Consider the following 25,059-nt stretch of genomic DNA (forward strand, 5'->3'; position numbering starts at 1 on the left):
GTATTCGGTTGTCTCCAGCTTCTCCTGATTACAAACAATGCTGCAATGTAGGTTCTCGTACATATTTCCGTGCAGTTCTGTAGATGTTCAATTGTCTGTTTGAGAAAAAGTACCAGAGGTGATGTTGCTAGGTCAACAAAAGGCATGTATGTTTAAAATTCTGCATATAGCTAAATTGCCACCAAGAAAGGCTAAGCAGTCCCATGGTATATTCTTCTCCCAGTGCAGTGAGAAAGTGCTGCTGGTTCATGGCCTCACCAACACGGGGCATCCATAATCATTTTCATCTTTGTTCCAAATTTTACAGAGGTGAGTGGCTTGCATTTTTCTATTTCTTTTAAACATGTGAATAGGTTATTAAAAGAAACAACTCATGGCCTTTGCTAAGGTATTTCTGGGCCTGTGGCTATAAACTATCCCCACTCACCCCAAGTTGACGGCCTCCCTATTTTCTGGTATGACAAGATATCTCAGGTTTGCCTTCCAATTTTCCTATCCCAACCCTGTAATCAACCAATTCTCCAAGGAGCCAGGATTCCTTTAGTGTGAAATGATATTTAGGGACCACAATTTGGTGCTGGGGTGCTCAATGCTACTAGGCTGATTTTTTTCCTCTAAGGAAAAAAAAAAAATTTCCAGCTTAGAATTCTGTATCCAGCCATGGTATTCCAGTGATGAGGACAAATGATATTTTTAGATATGCAAGAATTCAGAAAATCGGCCGTCTTCTGACCACTCTTAGGAGGCGTGTCACAGAATGAAAGAGTCAACCAAGAAAGAGGAAGGTTTGGGATGCAGGAAACAGTGGAGCCAGTCCAGGAGAAGGAGCTGTCAGGGACAACAGCTATGCATCGGTCCAATTTGAGCGTGAGGATGGACGGCTTCAGGAAGTAGGTCTCTGTGAAATGGGGGAGACCAGCAGAGTCGGGAATATGCCCGAGAAGTTGCACATGGAAGAGCACAGCTGTGGGTGAAAATCAGGCCAGAAGGGAAGAAGGGTCCTCGGCTGGAAAAGCCAGCATGGAGCATCACAGGCCATGAAGTAAACTCTGCAGGCAAGATTTGCGGCGGGGAGGAACCAGGGTCTTGTTTCCACCTGGAGACACACGCTGAATGCTGATGCTACATCTTCCCATAACTGGCAGCCGCAGAGGCCGCTGTGAGGCTCCGTGCAATGTTTGCTTTGTAATTTGTTTTTCAGCTTTGAAGTTATGTCTTTATTTATACCCGACTACCCCGGACATACATATTTAGGTTCTTGTCATATTGTTCCGTAAGCTTAATTTGTGTCATGCTTTGATTGGTAAATTTGTCTACTTTTTCTTGGCATTAGATTTCTTCATATTTTGGTAACTTACTTTGCAGGCAGTCTCATCTTGAGGAGGAGGGTTTTTATTTGTTGGTTTCTTTGGCCAGTGTTTGAGTTCCAGTCTCTCTCTCTCTCTCTCTCTCTCTCTCTCTCTCTCTCTCTCTCCTTGTCCAGGAGTCTACCATTTGTTGGTTATCTCCATGGTAACCAAGAAATGTGCCAACAGTGCCCTGAGCTACTGCGCCATGATGATACCAGGCATGCCGCAGACCCAGGAAAGGAGGCACACGCAGCTGGGCTGGACTCCCGGTCAGGAAGCTGGCTCTCAGTCCTCTTCGCCCACCTCCCTAGGCCCTCAGCTCCCTGTAACCCACAGTCCCCAGCAGCAGGTGGGCAGCCCCGGTTCCCAGCTCTGTTTCACCCAGTGAACCTGCCTGGGGTCCCTTTCTCATAAGGGCTTTCCCCCAGAGCTGAGCCTCCAATGCCTCCTGCTCACTCCCAAACCCATGAGTCCATGAGGCCTTTTCTCTCACCACGCACACTGTTTCTGCTCATTTTTTGGTTCAAAGAGATGTCTGCCCCGCTTTCTGAGCCTGGCTCTGTCTTTTTCATTACCTGTTGACAAATTTTATCTTCCGTCGTTATGTGACCAAAACAAGGAGTGGGGTGAATGCAAATTTGCTGTGCTGTCTCACCCCGATCGATAACACTTTTATTACTTCCCCTTAACTTTATTCCCTTTATCCTCCCTCGTTGTCCACTCTGTATCCATTCTTTCCTTCCTTTGCTCTAAAAGAACCTCTACACAGCTGGGCGAGCCAACGTGCCCCAATGACACTTCCCAGCCTCCTCTGTATACAGAAGTGGCCAGTTAAAAGGTAAGGAAAAGATAATTACGTGGGGCTTCCAGGAAAGTTCTTTAAAAGGGCCTGACTCAGCCGGAAGGCGTGCCTTTTTGCCCTTTGATTCTCCTTTTCTTGTACCTGAAATGCCGATGTGATGGGTAGAGCTCAGCTGTCATCTTGAGACAATGAAGTCACTTTGAGGGTGGCAGCCACATGCTGAGAATGGCTGAGCAGAAAAGCAGCAAGTACCTGGGGTCTCCAAGAGGGAGATCAAGGTGGGCTCGGCAGTGGAGACACAGCCAAGGTTCTGCCCCAGGAACTTTCCAGTTGGGATGACCAGCAGCTACAGCTGCTAGAGTAATTTCTCAATAGACCCTCTGTATTCGCATTATTCCCTGAAGATTCAAAGTTCCAGGTGGGAGGAAGTATGTGATTGGCTGAGCTTGGGTCAGGGGCGTTTTCCAGCTGCCAGGAGGTTGAGAATCCCTGGCCCCTTTGGCATCTATAGTGGGACATAGGCACTGCCTCCTACTGAGACCCACACAAAGGATTCCTCCCCGGAGAGTCCAAAAACGATGGGTAACATCCGCTGTGCCCCTGCAGTAACTGATTCACCAGGACGTCTTTGGCCAGGATCCCTCCCCTTGACCAGGTGAGCTGTGGCTCTTTTCTACTCACTACCAGGGTGGATGCAAATGAGAACACAGGGATGGGCTCCCCTCTTGGCAGGCATCCTGCCTTTCCAGGCTTTTCTTAACTCTCCGTTGTCTGGTCTCTCTCATGCAAATCCTGGGGAAGCTCTTTTCTTGGATCCTGGCTCACGGCACTCTGGGCTTTATCTCCGTCTCATCTTGCCATCTGTCCCTAGCTCCCATCCCAAACCTAGCCCTTTACAATAGCCAATGCACACAGGCCCGGCCGTGGTGTTCATTCAAGGACTTCCTTTCCAAATGGTCAGCCCATTCTTAGAAGGTCTGGGCCAGGTGTCACCCACTTAGTCAGGTGACAACAGTCCTAGCAGTGGCCATGCCTTCCTGAATCACTGTGCCAAGATGCTGATCCTCGTGTCCTGTCCCCTTTAGGTTCTTTCCAGGTAGAGATGGCAACATGAAGGACAGGTGACAAAAATGTGAATTTGCTTTATTTCCACTTTTTTTTTTTTTAATGTTTATTTATTTTGAGAGACAGAGCATAAGCTGGGGAGGAGCAGAGAGAGGAGAGAGAGGATGCCAAGCAGACTCTGAGCTGTCAGCACAGAGCCCAACATGGGGCTGGATCCCACAAACTGAGATCACGACCCGAGCCGAAATCAAGAGTTGGAAGCTTAACCGACTGAGCCACCCAGGTGCCTCTATTTCCAAGTGTTATGCTCATTTATGGATCTGGTGCTGGGCATTGGATGGCCTACAAAAAAAAAACCAAAAAAACAAAAAACAAAACCAAACAAACAAAAGAGACTCACAGTGCTTTTGCTGGCACAATACGCAAAGCATCAGGAAGATGTGCCCTCTTCTCCTCCGTCTGCCAAATCTTACCCAAGTGCATCTAACTGGAGGGCCTAATTTGATTCCAGAACCCTAGAAGCAAGGAAGCCTGGGGAATGCAGGAGTCAGCGTTCCAGCCCCAGCAGGCACACTTAGAAGGAAATGAGAAGGGGTACCCATGCCCACCCACCATATCCTTAACCCCTGCCATCAACAGGGAACCCCACAGGAAGCCACTTGCACACACCAAGATTTGTGGGTTGTCACCGCCTGGTCCCAAGGTTGTAATGTGTCAGCCAGGGACAGATGACAGATGAAGCTACCCACCAAGTTCAGCAAACACCGTGACTTCCATACACAGAAGGTGGTAACTAGACGGTTCTGGACGGTTTTTGCGGGTCATGTCAGGAGACTGCGGGTGCATCATTCCTGTATCTGACTTAGAGTGCCATCGGAGCATTAAGGAACCTTGGTGAACGGGGTCAGAACACATCTGTCCTTCTCCTGCTGGATGTTACTAACTACTTCACCCACAGAGGCCGTTCCTAATGATCTGGGATCCTCGCCGTAGAATCACAGGCACTTTTTTTTTTTTTAAATTGAGGTGAAATGTATGTCACATAAAAGTAACCATTTTGAAGTGTACAGATCCGTGGCACTTAGTACATTTCCAGTGTTGTACAACCAGCACCTCTGTCTAGTTCCCAAACATTTTGGTGTCTCCACAAACAGTCACTCCTGAAGCTCCCTCCCCTGAGCCCCATCCAAGGCTCTTGAGTTACTTATACACAGCAGTTTTCCGTTTTTGGCTTAAGCTCTCTTGGATTGGATTTCTGCACTTGTACCGGAAAGAGTCCTAAAATGGCAAAGCTCCAGCATAACCATCTGCTTGTCAGACAGGTCTTCTGCTCCCCTTACCTAATGTAGGTTTCCCTGTTCCACCCGCTTAAGGCAACGCCCAGTTCTCACTTTCAAGGTTCTTAGCACAAATTACAGGATTACTTGTGTTCCTGGTTTAACGACGGTCTCCTCCGTGGGCCACTACCATCCAACAAGGTGGGGACAGCTTATTTTGTTCTCTTCCTCTGACTAGCACAGTGCCTGTAAAAAGAATTCGTGCAATAAACGTGCCTGGGGGAAAGCGAAGGGGGGGGAAAGGCGACATCTAGACATAAAGACACCAGGTCTGGAGTGGTCCCTAGCTAGTGACGATTCGCTATTGAGTTGGGGAGCCCCTCTGCCCCCCTTATCTTCCAAAGCCTGGTTCCTCCTCAGCCCCAAAGAAGCAACTACAGACTGCCTTTTTGGAAACAGCTGCTGAGAAAAGGCAAAACAAAAGGGTGAGGAGGATACTAAAATACCGTTGATACAAATGCTTTTATCTGTTTGAAAACTTAATGCATATTATACAAATTCAAACATATCACAAGGCTTTAGATTAGAGGGGGGGAGGGGGAAAGGTTGATTCTTTTTCTCACACCTACTAGGAGTCACACCCACTTGCTGTTCCCTTCGTGAAAGGCACCTGCTGTTACTAATCTCTTGTGTCCCAGAGAAACTATATACATATTCAAATGCATATATATCCCTACCTTCTTTTTAAACAAATGCTGGAATAACAAACAGGATACTTTTACCCTCTTAACCTTGTATCCTGAAGTCACTTTCTAATCAGTACAAGGGGATCTACCTCTTCATTTTAATGCCAAATAGTTGCATTGTATGAATGCTACATTTATTCACTCACCTCCCCTTGAATGGACATTTTAGATGCTCCCTCTTTTTTGCTACTACAACCAATGCAGGAAGGCATATATGCCCTTTGCACACGCCTGCTAGTATGATTAGTATGATAAATTCCTAGAATGGAATTTCTCTGTCAAAGGGTACATTGATTTTGAGTTTTGCAGAAGTCCTTATAACATTGGACCTCTGGTCAACAACACGGGCCCCTTTTTCCCAACACAATCGTCAACAGTATGTGTTAATCAAACCTCTTGATCTTTGGCAACCCGAAGGGTAAAACGGAATGCCCTTGTCTTAACTAAAAATTTTCAAAGAACCCGTGCAGAGAATATACTATAAAATGAACAATCATGAATCTTTCATCCATATCCAGACTTGGTGTTTTTCTTTATCGCTTCAAGAATTTTCATTTTGTTAGAAATAAATGTTACAGGTGCAGTAGAGCTCATCTATGTATTCCTGTGTACTTTCATTCTCTTTCTTCCCCCCGTGGAAGTGACTGTCATTAATTTGATGTTCACTGCTCCCATGCGTTAGAGTTATGCTGCATATTTATGTCTCAAAAACAATATTTTTGAATGTTTTAAAGCTGTATCTATTAGTCATCAAATTCTGTGCATACATAACTGTGTTTAAATTGTATATATCACTATACATAATATACCCCTATGAGTAAATATTATGTATTACAGTCATATATAATTAAACTGTGTACAGTATTCATCAAATTTATATATTGCAATTGATACAGAAAGAACATTAGATAAAGTTCAACTAGAATCAGAAGGGGGCTGTCTTAACCTTGTAAGGGTTATATAGCAAAAATCTATACAAACATTATATTTAATGAAAAAAACATTAGATAGATTTCTTTTAAAATTAGAAACATATGTGCTCACTATCCTTCTACCATTTAGCATAATACTGGAGTTTCCATGCAAGGAAAGAGGGGGTGTAAGAATTACAATGGGATAAATTAAAAATGTTCTAATTCTCAGATAACATAACCATATACCTAGAAAAACATCAGAATCCATTGCTCACAGACTAGAACTTATAGAAAAGTTCATATAAGATCAACCTACAAATATCAACGGTGTTTCTCTACCAGCAATCTAAATAATGGTTGTATCATGCTTTTGGAGGGGACGACTTAATACTACAAAGATTTTCTCCTCCAAATTAATCCATAAATAAGGCAATTTCAATAAAAATTTCAGTTGGGCTTTTTGAGGGCCTTGACAAATTTCTGTGGAAGAAGAAGAGTAAAGAGAGGTTCACTTACCCTACCAATGACAAGAAAGCACAAATTGTTTGGTAGATGAGGTTAGAGAAGCTGGGTGATAATACTGGATCCCTACTTCACATCAGATAAAGAGGTGGATACCTGATGCATTGAAGACCTAAAGACAAAGGTAAAACCACAATATCAGCAGAAGGAAATTTAGGTGAAATCTTTGGGACCTCAGGGTAGGAAAGGACTCAACAAAGCTCCAATATCATAGCCATGAGGCAAATAATTGATGAATTTGATCACTTCAAAATTTATAAATTTTGCACTATGCAGGACTCCAGAGATAAATAAATAGATATCAGAGGAGGGAAATATTTGAAATGTCTAAAATTGACGAGGGACTATCATCTAAAATACTTGATGAACTCCTACAAATAATAAAAAAAAAAGATAGCAACTTAATGGGAAAGTGGGAACTTTTAAGTTTATCCTGCTCAGAACCTATTTTGTGAACTGGTGTATGAACATATTTCCTAAGTCTGGGAATTCTTAGACAGCAATTTCTAATATTGCCTTTCTATCAGTCTCTCTATTTTCTTCTTCCAAATTCCTATTTGACTACTGGACTAAAACTGTATTTTGATCCACACCTCTCTCAACATACCAGAATTAGCTCAAAGGAGATAACAGACCCAAATGTAAAACCATGAAGCTTTTGAGAAAACACAGGGGAAATTTTATAAATGTTTCGTTAGGCAAAGAATTTTTTTGAGATACAACAAGAACCATAAAAGAAAAGAAACCCCTATAAATAGACTTTATTAAAATCAAGAATTTCAAAAGACATTGTAAAGACAATGAAAAGACTGAAAGAAAATAATACAAATCACATACCTGATAAAGGGGTTGTATCCAGAAATACATTAAAAACTCTGAAAGTTCAATAGTAAGAAAACAAAGAACCCCGTTGTTTTTGGGTGTGTGTGTTTGAATGGGCAAAATAGTTGGACATCACTAAAGTAGATATATGGGTGGGAACTGAGCACAAGAAAAGAAACTCAGCACCATCAATCTTAAGAAAATACAAATTAAAGCCATGATAGGATACTACTACACAATACACACCTATTTTAAATGACTGTAAATATCTAAACCATACCAAGTGTTGGCAAGCACAGGAAACTACTTAAACTCCCATTTACTGATGGTGGGAATGGAAAATAGTCAACCAGTTTGAAGTTTCTTAAAATGTTACATATATATCTACCCTAGACTCAGCTATTCAACTCCTAGGTATTTACCTAAGAGGAATGAACCTACCTAAATGTCCAGTAATAGGTGAATGGGTAAACATAATGGGAGCCCGCGTCGGGCTCTGTGCTGACTGCTCAGAGCCTGGAGCCTGTTTCCGATTCTGTGTCTCCCTCTCTCTCTGCCCCTCCCCCGTTCATGCTCTGTCTCTCTCTGTCCCAAAAAAATAAATAAACGTTGAAAAAAAAAATTTTTTAAAAAATGCAAGTAGTCAAAAAATCCACTTGATAGCCAAACCAATTCTAATTTCAGGTGTTGACTACTGATGCTTGCATGATAATTTTCTAAATTCTCTAAAATTCTTATTTTGTGATGGTTTAGATCTTTTGGAGAATCCTGGGAGAGTTTCCCAGGTGTGTGTATGAGAAAGAACCAGGCGTCCTTCTGGTGGAGACGATATTACTGTTTCACATTAATAATTGAGAACTTACATTTCCTAAGCCGAGCTCCGTAAACCAAATTTCTGCAACCCCAAAGAAAACTTCCCGCGGACTAATACGGTTTTCTCATAGGGACTTTGGTGGGATGAATGACGTTCTCTAATTGGTTGAAGCTTTTACCCGCTACGCCCCCTGGTGCTTCCGGGATTGGCTGGCGCAGGGGGCTGCTCCCTCAGGATTGGCTAAAGCTGGCTTTCCACGCTCCCTACTCTCTCGCGATTGGCTGAAACTCGCTTTCCGCGTCTCATGATGCTCCCTTGGGATGGGCTAAGTCAGTGACATTCTTCCCGCCTTCACCTGGCTGCCCTCCTGTTTCCTTCCTCTTTGTGCTCACGATGCAGCCCCTGGGGGTGTGTGGAGTGGGATGGATGCTTTTCTTCTGGTTCTGAATTTCTGCCCTTTATAGGGTCCTCAGGACTCCCCCGGGAAGGGCCCCTCACAATTACCGAACCTTTGGGCCGAGACCCAGCTTATTCCATGAATGTGGAGAAGCAGCTTTATCAGGATGGAGGGAGAGAAGGGTCCCTGGGAGTGATCCCAGTGGATTTCCTCCTGGGGTGCCCGCATTTTCCTCTCCTCCTTGAAGATGAGAGAGGGCGAGGGATGCAAATGCAACTGTCTCTAACAGTTTCTGTTCTCATGGCTTAGGTGGAAGAGGAGGGAAGAAAGAAGACGTCACCACTGATGGGCTGTTTCCTTGCCTGACTCAGTTGGCGTGTCCATTCTGGATGGCTGCCTTTCCTCATGGCCTCTTGGATGGCTCTCCCATAAGGTTTGGTGGCAGCACGGGGGAACAAATACTTTTGTGAGTGGTGTTAATCTGGCCTTATGGTTAAGAGCTAAGTTTGAGAAAATGGTTGTGGTTCAGATCTCAACTCCAACATGTACTGATTTTATGACCTCTACAGGTGACTTAACCTCGAAAAATTTCAGTTTTTCCACATGTAGAGGGCTGCATAGCTACGTGGTAGGGTTGGTGTTGAGTTACAGGTGGGGAGAGCTTGGTACAATGTCTTAGACTTTGATTCAGTGACAAACGACTGGCCCTAGATTCTGCATAGCGGCACATGACAGGTGTCCATTTCTGTTCTTCATAAGACCTGTGATGTGTGTGGGGATCGGGGAACAGCAGACACCAGGCAGACCGGTCAGGAGGCTCTGCCTTCTTGAACCTGTGCCATCTGGAACACATAGCCTGACAGGTTGCTGCAGAATCTGGATGGAGAGAGTGTGAAGTATCACGGCGTCTGCGTTAGTTCAGGCTGTTGTAACAAATTACTGTAGACTGGATGGCTTAAACATCAAACGTTTATTTCCCACAGTTCTGGAGGCTGGAAGCCTGACATGTGCCAGCACGCTTGGATTCTGGTGAGAGCCCTCTTTTGGGTTGCAAACTGACTTCTGCTATTGTCACAACTAGCTCTCTGATCTCTTCTTTTAAATTTTTTTTAACGTTTATTTATTTTTGAGACAGAGAGAGACAGAGCATGAACGGGGGAGGGTCAGAGAGAGGGAGACACAGAATCTGAAACAGGCTCCAGGCTCTGAGCTGTCAGCACAGAGCCCGACGCGGGGCTCGAACTCACGGACCGCGAGATCATGATCTGAGCCGAAGTCGGCCGCTCAACCCACTGAGCCACCCAGGCGCCCCTCTGATCTCTTCTTATAAGGGCACCAATCCCATTCATGAGGGCTCCGCCCTCACAACCTAATTACCTCTCAAAGGCCCCACCTCCAAATGCCATCATTGGGATTGGGTTTTCAACATGTGAATTTGGGAGGAACACACACATAACATAATAAAGTTATTATTTTCTTACTCTTTGGTTTGTCTATAACCTTCCTTATTTCAAAGAAACTGGGGTGCCCCCCCACCACCATGGTGCATGTAACTACACTCACACAAGATGACAGTATACATTCAGATGGATTCCTTAGAAACACCTAAAAGCTACCAATGCCTAGAACGGCACCCTGTGCATGTACCCTGATCACTGGCTTATTGGGTGAGAGCTCTGCCAGCCACTGCTGAATCAACTCCTTTGGTCCTTACAAGCCTCTGGTAAGAATGATCATCCCCATTTTACAGGTGAGGAAAGTGAGGCACAGAGAGCCACCCTAAGGTCTCAAGGTCTGGTAGGCTGGAGAATCGCGGTTTGGGCCCAGGCACTGAGATTTTGTAGACCTAGCTCCATCCCTCTGCATAACTGCTTCTCAGACACACTCTTAGGACACATTCGTGCAAATACACACAACCATGTTTTTATCTGCAGTCATAGTCCCACCAACACGATGTCATATAGCCAACTCTATTCCTAAACATCAAGGTGGTGTCTTTCTTTTATCTCATGGTGTTAGGAAATTGCAGATCCCAGATTTCCAAGAGTTTGGGGACTTATGCACAGCTGGAATGGTCAAATCATTGGCTTGTGAAATCTCATAGCTGGAAACTCACTGCATGACCCATCCCATTGCTCTTTATGGGCGGAAGCACTGAAGTCTGGGCATTTGAAGGATCTCGATCAAAGTTATCCACAGCTAGGACCAGGCTGTCCCTGCTTGACGTCATCTTTGCAAATGTGAGCTGACCCCCTTTTTGGGCAGGACTACTGTGCAGTGCTGCCTCGTGCCTTACAATCCCACAGATAAGTAATTATCTTTTCCTTGTGGGGGGAGAAAAATGTAGAGAAACCTGAAGTCATATATACTAAGTGGATCTTAGGTCCACTCCTCCAGAGACTTCACTGTTACGAATTAATTGTGCAGACATCCTGACCTTCCCTATGACTTTATATACAAATATAGAGGACACACAGTAGAGTACTGTCATATTTCTATAGGTCTTTTAATCGTGCAGATTTGAGGTAATGGTAATCAAGTACTAATAATCTCATAGTAAGCCCAAATTTTAAAATAATACAGATTTGTTAAATTGTAAATTGAACGTTTACAGGAATTGTAGAATGGTAAAGCTGACATGCTTTGCCGGCATTTCAAGGTAGTGTCCCTTAAATTAATATTCAGATGTTAATTCCATTCTTAGACTCCTGTGAATGAACCATGTCCAGAATGTCTACATTGTTCTATACTGTTTGTGGGTTCGTCTTTGTTTATTTATCTTCAACTTTTTTTAAATTTATTTTTGGGACAGAGAGAGACAGAGCATGAACAGGGGAGGGGCAGAGAGAGAGGGAGACACAGAATCGGAAACAGGCTCCAGGCTCTGAGCCATCAGCCCAGAGCCCGACGCGGGGCTCGAACTCACGGACTGCGAGATCGTGACCTGGCTGAAGTCGGACGCTTTAACCGACTGCGCCACCCAGGCGCCCCGCGTCTTTGTTTATTTAAAAAAACACAGGGGCACCTGGGTGGCTCAGTTGGTTAAGCGTCTGACTTTGGCCCAGGTGATGGTCTCCTGGTTCGTGAGTTCAAGCCCTACATCGGGCTCTCTGCTGTCAGCACAGAGCCTGCTTCAGATCCTCTGTCCTTCTCTCTCTCTCTGCCCCTCCCCTGCACTATCTTGCTCTGTCTCAAAAGTAAACATTAAAAAAAAAAAACCCCACATATTTGTTTATATTCTCTACAGCACATAGGCACATTAAAAAAGGACCCTATCTTCTATCTTGGAATCTATCTATCTATCCATCTATCTATCCATGTATCTATCAGAGAGAGAATGTACGTGCACAGGGGAGAGGGGCAGAGGGGCAGAGGGAGAGAGAGAGAATCTCAAGCAGGCTTCACACTCAGCACAGATCCCACGACCCTGGGATCCTGACCTGAGCTGAAATAAAAAGTTGAACACTCAACCCACTGAGCCACCCAGGCGCCCTGTATCTTCAAGTATCTTTTGATTCCAAAATGGATCACGAACATTGTTACACGTGAGTTATTTACCTTACATTATAGTTTTGAATGGCTACCCCCTTCCCCAATGTATTTTACATATTCATTGATTAGACACTTAAATTGTCTAAATTTATATTGCTTCCATTATTTTTCTAGTGCAACTAAATTGAACAAGATTCATATATATACATCATTGGAGGTTATTTCATTATTATCCAATTGCTTGGCCGGGCAATTGATTGCAAGGACTAATTTCGTTAAGATTTTCATCTGTATTCCCGAATCTCTCCCTTGTTTGGCGGCTTTGAGGCCCCTCACCTCCTGGCAGGAGAGGTCGCGGAGCTGGGGTTTGTGGGGGGAAACATGGGGAACTGGGGGTGACGTGGGGGCGGAATGGGAGTGGGGCGATGTGGGGGAAGGGAAGGATGGGGTGGGAGTTGGGTGACGTGGGGGAGGGGCAGAGCGGGAGTCAGGGTGACGTAGGAGCGGGGTGGGGAGGGAGTCCAGGTGTTGGGGGCGGGGAAAAGGGCGGGCCCGCGCAGGCCACGCCCCCACACGTGGGCGGAGTGTCCCGCGGGGTGGGCGGTGCGCGAGGCCGGGCCGGCGTCGTGCTTAGTGCGCAGGCGCGCGTTTCTCCTCAGCTGAGCGTGCCGGCTGTCCCGGTCCCTACTCGGGTGCGGCGGCGCGAAGGCGGGCGGTGGGTCCGGGAGGTCCGGGAGGTCCGGACCGTGGTCCGCGCGGACGGCCTGAGGCTGCGGCGTGGGGCGTGGGGAGGGAGGCTTCGGGTTCGCTCGGGGCCCGCTCAGGCCGCCCCTCCTCCCCCGCCACCCCGGCGGGGGCCGAGTCGACACCGAATGGGGGCGCCTCTGGAGGGCCCCGAGCGAACGCGCAGGAAGTGCGGCGTTTTGGGGGGAAGCCGCGCTCGCCGCGGGGTCTCCGTCCTCGTAGGCGCCGAGGCGGCTCGACCGCTTCTCGGAGGTAGGACGGGGACCGGGTGTCGCGCGCTGCCCGCCGTGCACTCGTCGGACCCAAATGTATTGTGGTCACACACACACACACACACACCCCGCGGCGGTGTGCATCCCAGGGCTCCTTTCGTGTCTCCCTGGGTCCGTGGAATATGGGTCCCCGGGGAGCCGCGGGGGTCCTGCCCGCCGGGGGCCGAGGGTGCTCCCCAAATCGCTGTCCGGGGGCTGAGGGCGCTTCGCGGCGGCCCGCCTGCCTTTGTCCTCAACCCCCTGCTTTGCGCTCCCTGACAGGCGCTGTGTGTTCTCGGGGAGGCGGGTCCGGGGCCCCTGGTGAAGGTGCCAGCCAGCGGGTGTCTGTCCCCTAGGCTCTGCTGGAACAAAGCAACTTCACGGAGGCAGGAAGGACAGGGCCGCAGGCGCAGGAATCCCGCCGGGAAGAACGCATCAGAGCCCGTCGGAGCCTCAGAAGAGAAAGACGGAAGAAACGCGGAAAAGAAGCAAAGCGGGGCAGGGCTCCGGGGATTTCACCGCATTCAGATGCTGTGAGTCACTTTGCCGGCAGCTGGGGCCAGGTGGTGGCGAGGGACAGACCGTGGGGAGAAGTGTCGCCTGGTTGGCGGGACGCTAGGAGTTCTACAGCCGGGCAGCTTTTCTTTTCAACCGCCCCCCAAACGCTCTCTTGCCTCCCTTCGTTCTCCACCGATTCTTTCCAGAAGCTGGGCAGCTTTCACCGCGTCGGGCCTGTGGAGGTGCGCTCTCGTGTCCCGATCTTACAGGCTCAAGAGTAGTAGTTCAGGGAAGGTTTGCCAGGATTTTTCCTTTCTTTCTATTTTTGTCTCATCTGGCAGAAGTGGGGGAAAGATCCTGACAGAGGAAACGGCTTATTTAGGATTAACAAGAGGGAATAGAAGCCAGAGTCCCTGACTCCAAGCTTGGTGCTGTCCTCACAGTCCCATCAAAGCAAGTTTGCTCCTAAAAGATCCTTTTGAGAAGCATCAGTCCAATTAGAAGAAACACGTTTTTAGAAGACCTGCATTCAACGCACCTGTGCCTTTTTCTAAAGCTTTGAGGATTCTCCTACCCAGGGGGTGAACGTTATCTAGTAAATCAGAGACACAAAACATCCTTTAGGATTTGTTATCCCCTGCAACGTCAGGTTTATTTTTTTTTTATTTTTATTTATTTATTTTTAAACATTTTTCTTAATGTTTATTTTCGAGACAGAGAGCATGAACGGGGGAGGGGCAGAGAGAGAGAGAGAGAGAGAGCGAGACACAGAATCCGAAGCAGGCTCCAGGCTCTGAGCTGTCAGCACAGAACCTGATGTGGGGCTCGAACTCATGAACTGTGAGATCATGACCTGAGCTGAAATCCGACGCTCAACCGACTGAGCCACCCAGGGACCCCAACAACGTCAGGTTTAATGAAGACCTTGTATTTCATTTTTTTGACGTGCCAGAATTTGCTTAACAATAGTTCCGTTTTTAACGTTTCTGTGTTGGGGGGGGGCAGCGTAGTTAAAGCAGTAGGAAACATTGCAGGAGTCACAGAGGGACGGATGTCACCTTCCTTCTCTTCTCCACCATCAGAGGTTACTCAGCCTGTGTGCAGAAGTTTGTACAAGAATCCAGATGCTGCAGGGCCGGCCGGCTCTCATTATCCTGTTCCTCTGTCCTCTTACAGGTACGCCTTCCCAGGTTTTGATGCTCTTCCGAGTACAACGGAAAATGAACAAATCCCGGGTGAGTTCTTTTCTTTATTGTTGATTTCTTTTTCCGGCAGGTTTTGTGGTTTTTGTAAATGTGTTCCCATATTGTTGTAGAAGAGTGGAAATAGAGGCAAGTACTTCAGGGCCAATGAAGAATGAGTGGGTGGCATCTGTCTAGCAGGCAGCGAGCAGTTGGCTGCAGGTCACGGGACTGACCCTACAGTCATCAAAGGTGACCCACACGTTTATCTTTGAGCTTCCTGATCTACACAGGATTTTCAGTGACCACAAAAAGAGACCAGCCAGTTTTTTCCTGGGACAGAGAGACTTAGTGACTCTGCAGTCTGGAAAAAATGTCTTTGAAGTTCTTCAGGTAGTGAAGAACCTTACATTGAGCCCCTGGTTGCCTGTAATCATTTCTCATTGGAAGTGGAGGTCAGAACTCAGGTTTTATCAGGGACTACAGTGGTGTCGGAGTCTGGAGAGCTGTCCGAACGTCCGCTCTGATCTGGGGACAAAACCCGAAGGCTGTCTGGAGGAATGAAAGAAACGGACGACTGGTTCTTTTTTAACTTGTTAAATTGCACAGTTGGACAGCAGATTGTTCAAACTCACAGTCTTTGGCAAATGCTTGTGCACTATCCGTTCACGTTTCTTTTATTTTGGTAAAGTGTATATAACAAAATTCGCCATTTTAACCATTTAACCATAAGCATACAGTTCAGTGGCATTAATTACACTCACAGTGTTGTGAAGCCATCACCATGATTTTCAAAACTTTTTCATCTCCCCAGACACATCTCTGTAATCCTTAAGCAGTAACCCCCGATCTCCCCCCACCCCCCAGCTAGTGGTACCCAAAACTGCTTTGTTTCTATGAATTTCCCTATTCTAGATATTTTATTTAAGTGCAATCACACAGTCTTTATTCTTTTGTGTCTTGCTTCTTTCACTTAAAATGTTTTCAGGGTTCATGCATGCTATAGCCTATATCAGAACTTCCTTTTTAAAAAAATTTTTTTTAATGTTTATTTTTGAGAGAGAGACAGAGCATGAGTGGGGGAGGGAGTTGCAGAGAGAGAGGGAGACACAGAATCCGAAGCAGGCTCCAGGTTCTGAGCTGTCAGCGCAGAGCTGGCCATGGGGCTCGAACTCATGAACCGTGCCAGATCATGACCTGAGCTGAAGTCGAACACTTAACCGACTGAGCCACCCAGGTGCCCCATACTCTGCTCTTACTTGGTAACCATCCTACCTGGGAACCCAGCAGGGCCATCCGGGAGAACTAGGGTGTCCTTTCCCTTCCCTGAATGCTGTCTTGGATCATACAAGGTGGAGTTTTGTTGTTGTTGCTTTAAGGATTTGGTTTTTGTTAGAGCAGCGTTAGGTTTCCACCAAAATTGAGTGGAAGGTACAGAGATTTCTCATGTACTCCTACCCCCCACCCCCAGCCTTCCCCATTATCAACATCCCCCCCCCCTCCCAGAGAGGTGCATTTGTTGTAATTGATGAACCTACATTAATACATCATAATCATCCAAAGTCCATAGATTACCTTAGGGTTCACTCTTGGTGTTCACACTGTGGGTTTTTGACAAATGTGTAACATGTATACCCAATTACGATATCATACAGCGTACCGTTGACCCTTGAGCGACTTGGGGATTAGGTGCACCAATACCTCGTTCAGTCAGAGATTTACACATAGCTTTTAGCTCTCTCCCCCCACAAACTCAACTGTTAATAGACTGGAAGCTTTACTAGTAACATAAACAGTCGATTAACACATATTTTTATGTTACCTGTGTTATATACTATATTCTTACGATATAAATAAGCTAGAGAAAAAGAAACTGTCATTAAAAACTCATAAGGAAGAGAAAACATATTTGTAGTACTGAATTTATTGAAAAACATCAGGGGCACCTGGGTGGCTCACTCACTTAAGCATCCGACTGTTGATTTTGGCTGAGGTCATGATCTCCCGCTTCAAGAGGTTGAGCCCTGCATTGGGCTCTGCACTGACAGCATGAAGCCTGCTTGGGATTCTCTCTCTCTGTATCTCTCTCTGTCCCTCCCCAGCTCATGTTCTCTCTCTCAAAGTAAATAAAAATTTAAAGAAAAAAAAAATCTGAGTATAAGTGGACCCATGCAGTTTAAACCTATGTTCAGAGACCAACTGCATTTTCACTGTGCTTAGAAATCCTCTGTGCTATTCATCCCTCCCTTCTCCCTCCCCCTGGCAACCACTGATATTTTCATTGTCCTCATAGTTTTGCCTTTTCCAGAATGTCATATAGTTGGGATTGTACAGTATGTAGCCTTTTCAGACAGGCTTTTTTTCACTTAGTGGTATGCATTTAAGATTCCTGAAAGGGCACCTGGGTAGCTCAGTCAGTTAAGTGTCTGACTTCAACTCAGATCATGATCTCACTGTGGGTTCGAGCCCCACGTAGGGCTCTGTGCGGACAGCTCAGAGCCTAGAGCCTGCTTTGGATTCTGTGTCTCCCTCTCTCTCTGCCTCTCCCCTGCTCACACCTTGTCTTTCTCTCTCGAAAATAAATAAATAAACATAAAAAAAAAAAGATTCCTGTCTTTTCATAGCTTGATAGCTCATTTCATTTCAGCTCTGAATAATACCCTGCTGTCTGGATGGGCCACAGTGTAGTTAATCCATCACCCACTGAAAGACATCTGGGTTGCTTCCAAGTATTGGCAGTAGTGAACAAAGCTGGAATAAATGTCCACGTGCAGGTTTTTGTGTGGACACAAGTTTTAACTTCATGGAGTGAATATCAAGGAGTGTGATTGCTGGATCATATGGTAAGAGTATGTTTAGTTTCACAAGAAACCCATCAAACTTGTCCACGCTAGCTATACCATTTTGCGTTTCCCACCAGAACTGAATGAAAATTCCTGTTGTTTTCCATCCTGACCAGCATGTGGTGTTATCAATGTTCTGGATCTGGGTCATACTAATAGGTGTGTGGTGGTATTTTAATTTTCATTTCTCTAATGATATATGGAGCACCTTTAAAAAATTTTTTTTTATATTTATTTTTGAGAGAGTGAGACAAAGTGAGACTGGGGGAGGGGCAGAGAGAGAGGGAAACACAGGATTGGAAACAGGCTCCAGGCTCTGAGCTGTTAGCACAGAGCCTGACGCGGGGCTTGAACCCACAGACTGTGAGATCATGACCTGAGCCGAAGTCAGCCGCTCAACCGACTGAGCTACCCAGGCGCCCCAGGAGCACCTTTTTATATGCTTATTTGCTATCTGTATGTCTTTGGTGAGGTGTCCCTGAAGGTCTCGGGTTGTTTGTTTTCTTAGTGTGGAGTTTTTATTTTTTAGGTTTATTTATTTTATTTTAATAATCTCTACACCTGACGTGGGGCTTGAACTCATGACCCTAAGATTAACAGTCATGCTCTTCTGAGTGAGCCAGCCAGGTGCCCCGCTTATTGTTAAGTTTTAAGAGTTCTTCGTATATTTTGGGTAACAGTCCCTTATCAGATATTTTTATTGCAAATATTTTCTTTCAGTCTGTGGCTTGTCTTCTTACTCTCTTGACAATGTCATTCACAGAGTGGAAGTTTTAATTTTAATGAAGTCTGGTTCATCAGTTCTTTGTTTTGTGGATTATGCCTTTGAAGTTGTATATAAAAAGTCATCTCCAAACCCAAAGTCTAGATTTTCTTCTGTTTTGTCTTCTAGGAGTCGTATGGCTTTGTATTTTACATTTAGGTCTGTGACCCATTCTGAGTTAATTTTTGGGAAAGATGTAAGATCTGAATGTAGATTAATTTTTTGGCACGTGGATTTCCAATTATTGCAGGGCTATTTGTTGAAAAGACTGTCTTTGCTCCTTTGTCAAAGATCAGCTGACTGTATTTATGGAGGTCTATTTCTGGGATCTCTGTTTTGTTCCATTGATTTCTTCCACCAGTAGCAGGTGCCTTGATTACTACAGCTTTATATAAGACTTGGGGTGAGGTAGTGTTGGTCTTCCAACTTTGTTCCTTGCTTTCAATATTATATTGGCCACTGTAGGTTTTTGCCTTTATGTATAAACTTTAGAATCTGTTGATATCCACAAAATAACTTGCTGGGATTTTGATTAGGAGGATTAGGATTGATTAGGATTGAAGCTATAGATCAAGTTGGGAAGAACTGATATCTTGACAACATTGAGTCCTCCTGTCCACAAACATGGGCTAACTCTCCACTTATTTAGTTTTGTATTTGTTTCATCAGAGACTTATGATTTTCCTCATACATATTTTGTATATATTTTGTTAGATTTATACCCAAGTACCATTTAAAAAAATTTTTTTAAGTTTATTTTTTTTATGAGAGAGAGAGACAGAACATGAGCAGGGGAGGGGCAGAGAGAGAGAGGGAGACACAGAATTGGAAGCAGGCTCCAGGCTCTGAGCTGTCAGCACAGAGCCTGACGTGGGGCTCAAACCCACGAACTGTGAGATCATGACCTGAGCCGAAGTCGAACCCTTAACCGACTGAGCCACCCAGGTGCCCCCCAAGTATCATTTTTTTCTCGGTGAAAATGTACATGAAATTATGTTTTTAATTTCAAATTCCACCTACTCATTGCTGTTATAAGGGAGAACAGTTGACTGCTGTATATTAACCTTGTATTCTGCAAACTTGCTATAATCACTTAATAGCTTCAGGACTTTTTTTGTTAATTCTTTTGGATTTTCTACATAGATGAACATGCCATCTGTGAACAAAGACACCTTATTTCTTCCTTCCCAATCAGTTCCCAAGCTTCTAGTTCCTCACCATTAAGTATGATGTTAGCTGTAGGTTTTGGTAGGTATTCTTTATCAAGTTGAGGACCTTTCTCTGTATTCCTAGTTTATTTAGAGTTTTTATCGTTTTTCAGATGCTTTGCATCTATGGATGTGGTCATGTGATTTTTCTTCTTTAGTCTGTTGATGAAATGGGTTTACCTTAATTGATTTTAAATATTTAACCAGCCTTGTGTATCTGGGAAAAATACTACTTGGTTGTGATATATAACTCTTTTTATACATTGTTGGACTTGTTTTGCTAATATTTTATTGAGGATTTTGCTTCTACGTTGATGAGAGATATTGGTGTGCAGTTTTCTTGGAATGTCTGTCTTATTTTAATATTAGGGTATTGATGGCCACATAGAATGAAATAGGAACTATTCCACTCTGTTTCTTTTTTCTTTTTTAGAGAGAGAGAAAGAGTGCACATGCATGATGAACCAGCCAGGTGTAGAGGGAGAGGGAGAGAGAGAATCTTAAGCAGACTTCCCCAACTAGCATGGCGCCTGATGCCGGGCTCAATCTCACGACCTGAGACCACGACCTGAGCTGCAATCAAGAGTCAGACACTTAACTGACTGAGCCACCCAGGCGCCCTCTCTGTTTCTATCTTGTAAAGGAGATTGTAGAGAAGTAGTATAATTTCTTCCTTAAGTGTTTGGTAGAATTCACCAGTAAACGCATCTAAGCTTGGTGCTTTCTGTTTTGGGAGATTATTAATTATTGACTCAATTTCTTTGACAGATACAGACTTATTTAGATTGGTGTCTTTCTTCTTGTGTGTTTGGCAGATTGTGTCTTTGAATAACTTCATGCAGTTTTCAAATTTGTGGACAGAGTTATTCATTGTATTCCTCTATTATTATTTTAACATCCCTAGGATCTTTTAATATCCCTAGGATATCACTATATCCTCTCTTTGATTTCACATCTTAGTACTATGTGTCCTCTCTTTTTTTCATAGAAAGCCTAGATAGAGGTTTATTGATTTTTTTTTTTCTTGGATCTTTTCAAAGAATCAGCTTTGGGTTTCACTGACTTTTTTTTTTCCTATTGATTTCAATTTTTCAATTTCTTTTGAAATTTCCATTTGATTTCTACTCTAATTTTTATTATTTCTTTTTCTTCTATTCACTTTCGGTTTGTGGCTCTTTTTCCAGTTTCCTAAGGTGGAATCTTAGGTGATTGATTTTAGATCTTTCTTTTCTAACATATGCACTAAATGCTATACATTTCGCTGTATTGCTCTGGCTGCATTGCACAAATATTTGATAAATTGTGTTTTATTTTTCATTTAGTACAAACTATTTTAAATTTCTTTTGAGATTTCTTCTTTCACCCGTGTGTTATTTAGAAGTGTGTTGTTTAATCTTCATGTATTCTGGAGTTTTTCAGTTATCTTTCTGTTATTGCTGTATAGTTTAATTCCCCTGTGGTCTGAGGGCAGAAATTGTATGACTTCTATTTCCTCTTAATTAATTAAGGTGTGTTTTATGGCCCAGAATGTGGTCTGTCTTGGTGAATGTTCCATGTGAACTGGAGAAGAATGTATTCTGCTTCTGTCGGATGGAGTAGTCTATAGATGTTAGATCCAGTTGACCGATGGTGTTGTTGAGTTCAACTCTCTTACTGATTTTTTGCCTGCTGGATCTATCCATTTCTGGTAGAATAATGTTGAAGTCTCCAGCTATGTAAGGGTGGATTCACCTCTTTCTCCTTGGAGTTCTGTCAGTTTTAACATATTTGGCATTTTGTTGTTAGGCACATACATATTGAGGATTATTATCTTTTCTTGGAGAATTGACCCTTTTATCATCATGAAAGCCTCTCTTTATCCTTGAGAACTTTTATTAAAGTCTGCTGAGCCTGAAAATAATATAGGCCCGCCTGCTTTCTTTTGGTTAGTATTAGCATAGTGTGTCTTTCTCCAGCCATGTACATTTGATGGGGGTTCACTCTTCAATGCAATTTTCCCCAATTTTTTTATTGTGGCATATAAAATTTACCATTCTAATTATTTTTAAGTGGTATTAAATAAATACATTCATAATGTTGTGCAGCCATCTCCACCATCCATCCCCGTAACTCTTTTAACCTTATAAAACTGAAATTCTGTGCCCATTGAACAATAACTGTATTCCTTCCTTCCTCTTGTCTCTGGCAACCACTATTCTCTGTCTATGATATTGACTATTCTGATATCTGATATATTTATATATTCATATCTATGTCTGATATTCCTGTATATTTAGCTCATGTAAATGATGTCATACAGTATCAGTCTTTTTGTGGCTGGCTTATTTCACTTAACATAATGTCTTAAAGGTTCATCTATATTATAGCATGTGTCAGAATATCCTTCCTTTTTAAGGATGAATAATATTTTGTTTATATAACACATTTGCTTATCTGTTCATCTGTTGAGGAATACCTGGGTTGTTTCCACATTATAGCTATTGTGAATAATGCTGCTATATATACAGGTGTACAAACATTTCTTCACAACCCCGCTTTCAGTTCTTTTGGGTCTATATCCAGAAGCAGAATTTCTGGGTCATGCGGTAATTCTGTTTTTAACTTTTTGGCAGAACTGCCACACCCTTCCATAATGGCTGTACTATTTCACATCCCCACCAACTGTGCACAGGGGATGCCCTATCTCTACATCCTCTCCAGCACTTGGGTGTGTGTGTGTGTGTGTGTGTGTGTGTGTGTGTGTGTGTATTATCATAACCTAATGGGTGCAAGGTGGTATTTCATTGTAGTTTTAATTTGCATTTCTGTAATGATTAGTGATGTTGAGCATCTTCTCGTGTTTATTGGCCATTTGTATATCTTCTTTGGAAAATGCTGAAGTCCTTTGCCCATTTTTGAACTGGATGTTTGTGGTTTGTTGTTGTTTTGCTTTAGGAGTTCTCTATGTATTCTGGGTATTAACACCTTATCAGATATATTACTTGCAAATATTTTGGCCCATTCTGTGGGTTGCATTTTACTCTGTTGAGAGTGTCTTTTGATGCACAGACTTTGTAATTTTCAGGAAGTTCAATTTATCTGTTTTTTCTTTTGTTGCCTGCTCTTTTGTTGTGATGTCCTATCCAGAAAATTATAGCCAGGTATAGTGTCATAAAGATTTTGCCTTAAGTTTTTTTCTAAGAGTTTTATAGTTTTAAATCTTACATTTAGGTCTTTGATCCACTTTAATTTTTGTCTGTGGTGTTAAATAGGGTTCCAACTTCATTCTTTTGCATGTGGATACCCAGTATTCCCAGTGCCATTTGTTGAAAAAACTGTCTTTTACCCATTTCATGGTCTTGGCACTTTTACAAAAAACTATCTGACCTTGTATGTGAGGTTTTATTTCTGGGCTCTCTGTTCCATTTGTCTATATGTCTGTCTATTGCCTGTGCCACACTGTTCTGATTTCTGTAGCTTTGTAGTGAGTTTTGCAGTCAGGAAATATGAGTCCTCCAGCTCTTCTTTTTCAAGATTGTTTTGGGTTATTTGGGGTCCCTTGAGATTCCATGGGAATTTTAAAAAGAGTTTTTCTATTTTTGTAAAAAAAAAAATCATTGGGATTTTGATAGGGATTGCGTTGATTCTGTAGATCGCTTTAGGTAGCATCTTGACATCTTTGCAATGTTATGTCCTCCAGTCCATGAGTGTGGGGTGTGTTCCTATCTAGTTATGTCTTTAATTTCTTTAAGCAGTGTTGTGTGGCTTTTATTGTACAAATTTTCACCTCCTTTGTTAATTCCTAGTATTTTATTCTTTTTGATGTTATTGTAAATGGGATTGTTTTTATAACTTCCATTTCAAATTGTTGTTAGTGTATAGAAATGGAACTGTTTTTTTGTGTGTTGACTTTGTATCCTTCCTGCTACTTTGCTGAATTCTTTTATTAGCTCAGTTTTTTTTGTGGACTCTTTAGGGTTTTCTGCATACAAGATCATACTATTTGCAAATAGCTGTAATGTTACTTCTTCCTTTCTGATTTGAATATGTTCTCTCTCTCTCTCTCTCTTTTTTTTTTTTTTTTTTTGCATAATTGCTCTGGTTAGAATTTCCAGTACTATATTGAATAGAAGTGGCGAAAATTGGGCATCCTTGTCTTGTTCCTGGTCTTAGAGGAAAAACTTTCTTTCACCACTGAATGTGATGTTTTCTCTGGGTTTTCCATGTATTACTTTTATTATGTTGAGGTAGGTTCTTACTATTCACAGTTTATTGAGTGTTTTTTCATGAAGAAGGGGTACTGGATTTTGTCAGATGCTTCTCCATCAGTTGAGATTATCGTATGGTTTTTTTTCCTTCAGTCAATGTGTAGTATATGATGTTGATTGATTTTCATATTTTGAACTATCTTCACATTCCAGGAATAAACTACTTGGTTATGGTATGTACTACTTTTAATATACTGCTGAATTTGGTTTGCTAGAATTTTGTTGAGGATTTTGCATCTGTACGTAAAGGATAATGGTCTGTAGTTTTCTTGCAGTGTCTTTTTCTGGCTTTGGTATCATGGTGATGCTGGTCTCACAGAATGAGTTAGGAAGTGTTCAGTCCTCTTCAGTTTTCTGGAAAAGTTTGAGAAGGATTGTAATTTAGCTCTTCTTTGAATTTTTGATAGAATGAAACAGTGAAGCCATGAGGTCCTGGACTTGTATTTGTCCCTATATTCCTCATTTCTGACCCAGTCTCCTTCCTAGTTACAGTTCTGTTCAGATCATCTATTTTCCTCCTGATTTAGTCTTGCTGGGTTTTGTGTTTCTGGTAATCTGTCCATTTCCTCTTGGTTTTCCAGTGTTTTGGCACACTGTAGTTCATAGTAATGTCTTATAAGCCTTTTTATTTCTGCAAAATTGGTAGTAATGTCCTTATTCTTCATTTCTGATTTTAGTAATTTGAGACTTCGCTGTTTTTTCTTAGTCCATCTAGGTAAAAGTTTATTCATTTTGTTTATCTCTTTGAAAAACTGACTTTTATTTTCATTTTATCTGTTGTTTTTCTATTTTGTTTATTTCTGTTCTGATTTTATTATTTCTTTCAGCTGGGTTTTGGTTTAATTTCTTCTTTTCCTGGTACCTTAAGTTTTAAAGTCGGGTTTTTGGAAGTTTTTGATTTGAGATCTGTCTTGTATTTCAGTGTAAACATTGCAGCTGTGACAGTGATTGCTTTCAATCCTTACTGGCTCCTCATTATCTTGAGTGTCCTACCTCCTGCCTATAGAGGGCCTAGGATGCTCCAGTAGGAAGGAACCAGTCAATTGTCTACATTCAACTTTCAGCCAGGGGGAAAAAAAAAAGTTAAATTAAGCCTATCATCATTGCGTGGGTTGACAGGGTGT

The 25,059-nt window shown here is 43.2% G+C and overlaps 1 protein-coding gene across 1 annotated transcript in view; it reads left to right on the top strand.

The window, feature by feature from the left end:
* Positions 1-1,509: 1,509 nt before the first annotated feature.
* LOC115503920 (zinc finger protein 33B) overlaps positions 1,510-25,059 on the top strand; it is a 31,693-nt gene continuing 8,143 nt past the window's right edge. The window contains 4 exon segments of the mRNA XM_032591588.1: positions 1,510-1,698; positions 12,860-13,196; positions 13,552-13,728; positions 14,870-14,928. Of these exon segments, the coding sequence (XP_032447479.1) occupies positions 1,510-1,698; positions 12,860-13,196; positions 13,552-13,728; positions 14,870-14,928 (762 nt within the window).

The sequence above is a fragment of the Lynx canadensis genome, chromosome E3 (assembly GCF_007474595.2).
Source record: "Lynx canadensis isolate LIC74 chromosome E3, mLynCan4.pri.v2, whole genome shotgun sequence".
NCBI lineage: Eukaryota > Metazoa > Chordata > Mammalia > Carnivora > Felidae > Lynx > Lynx canadensis.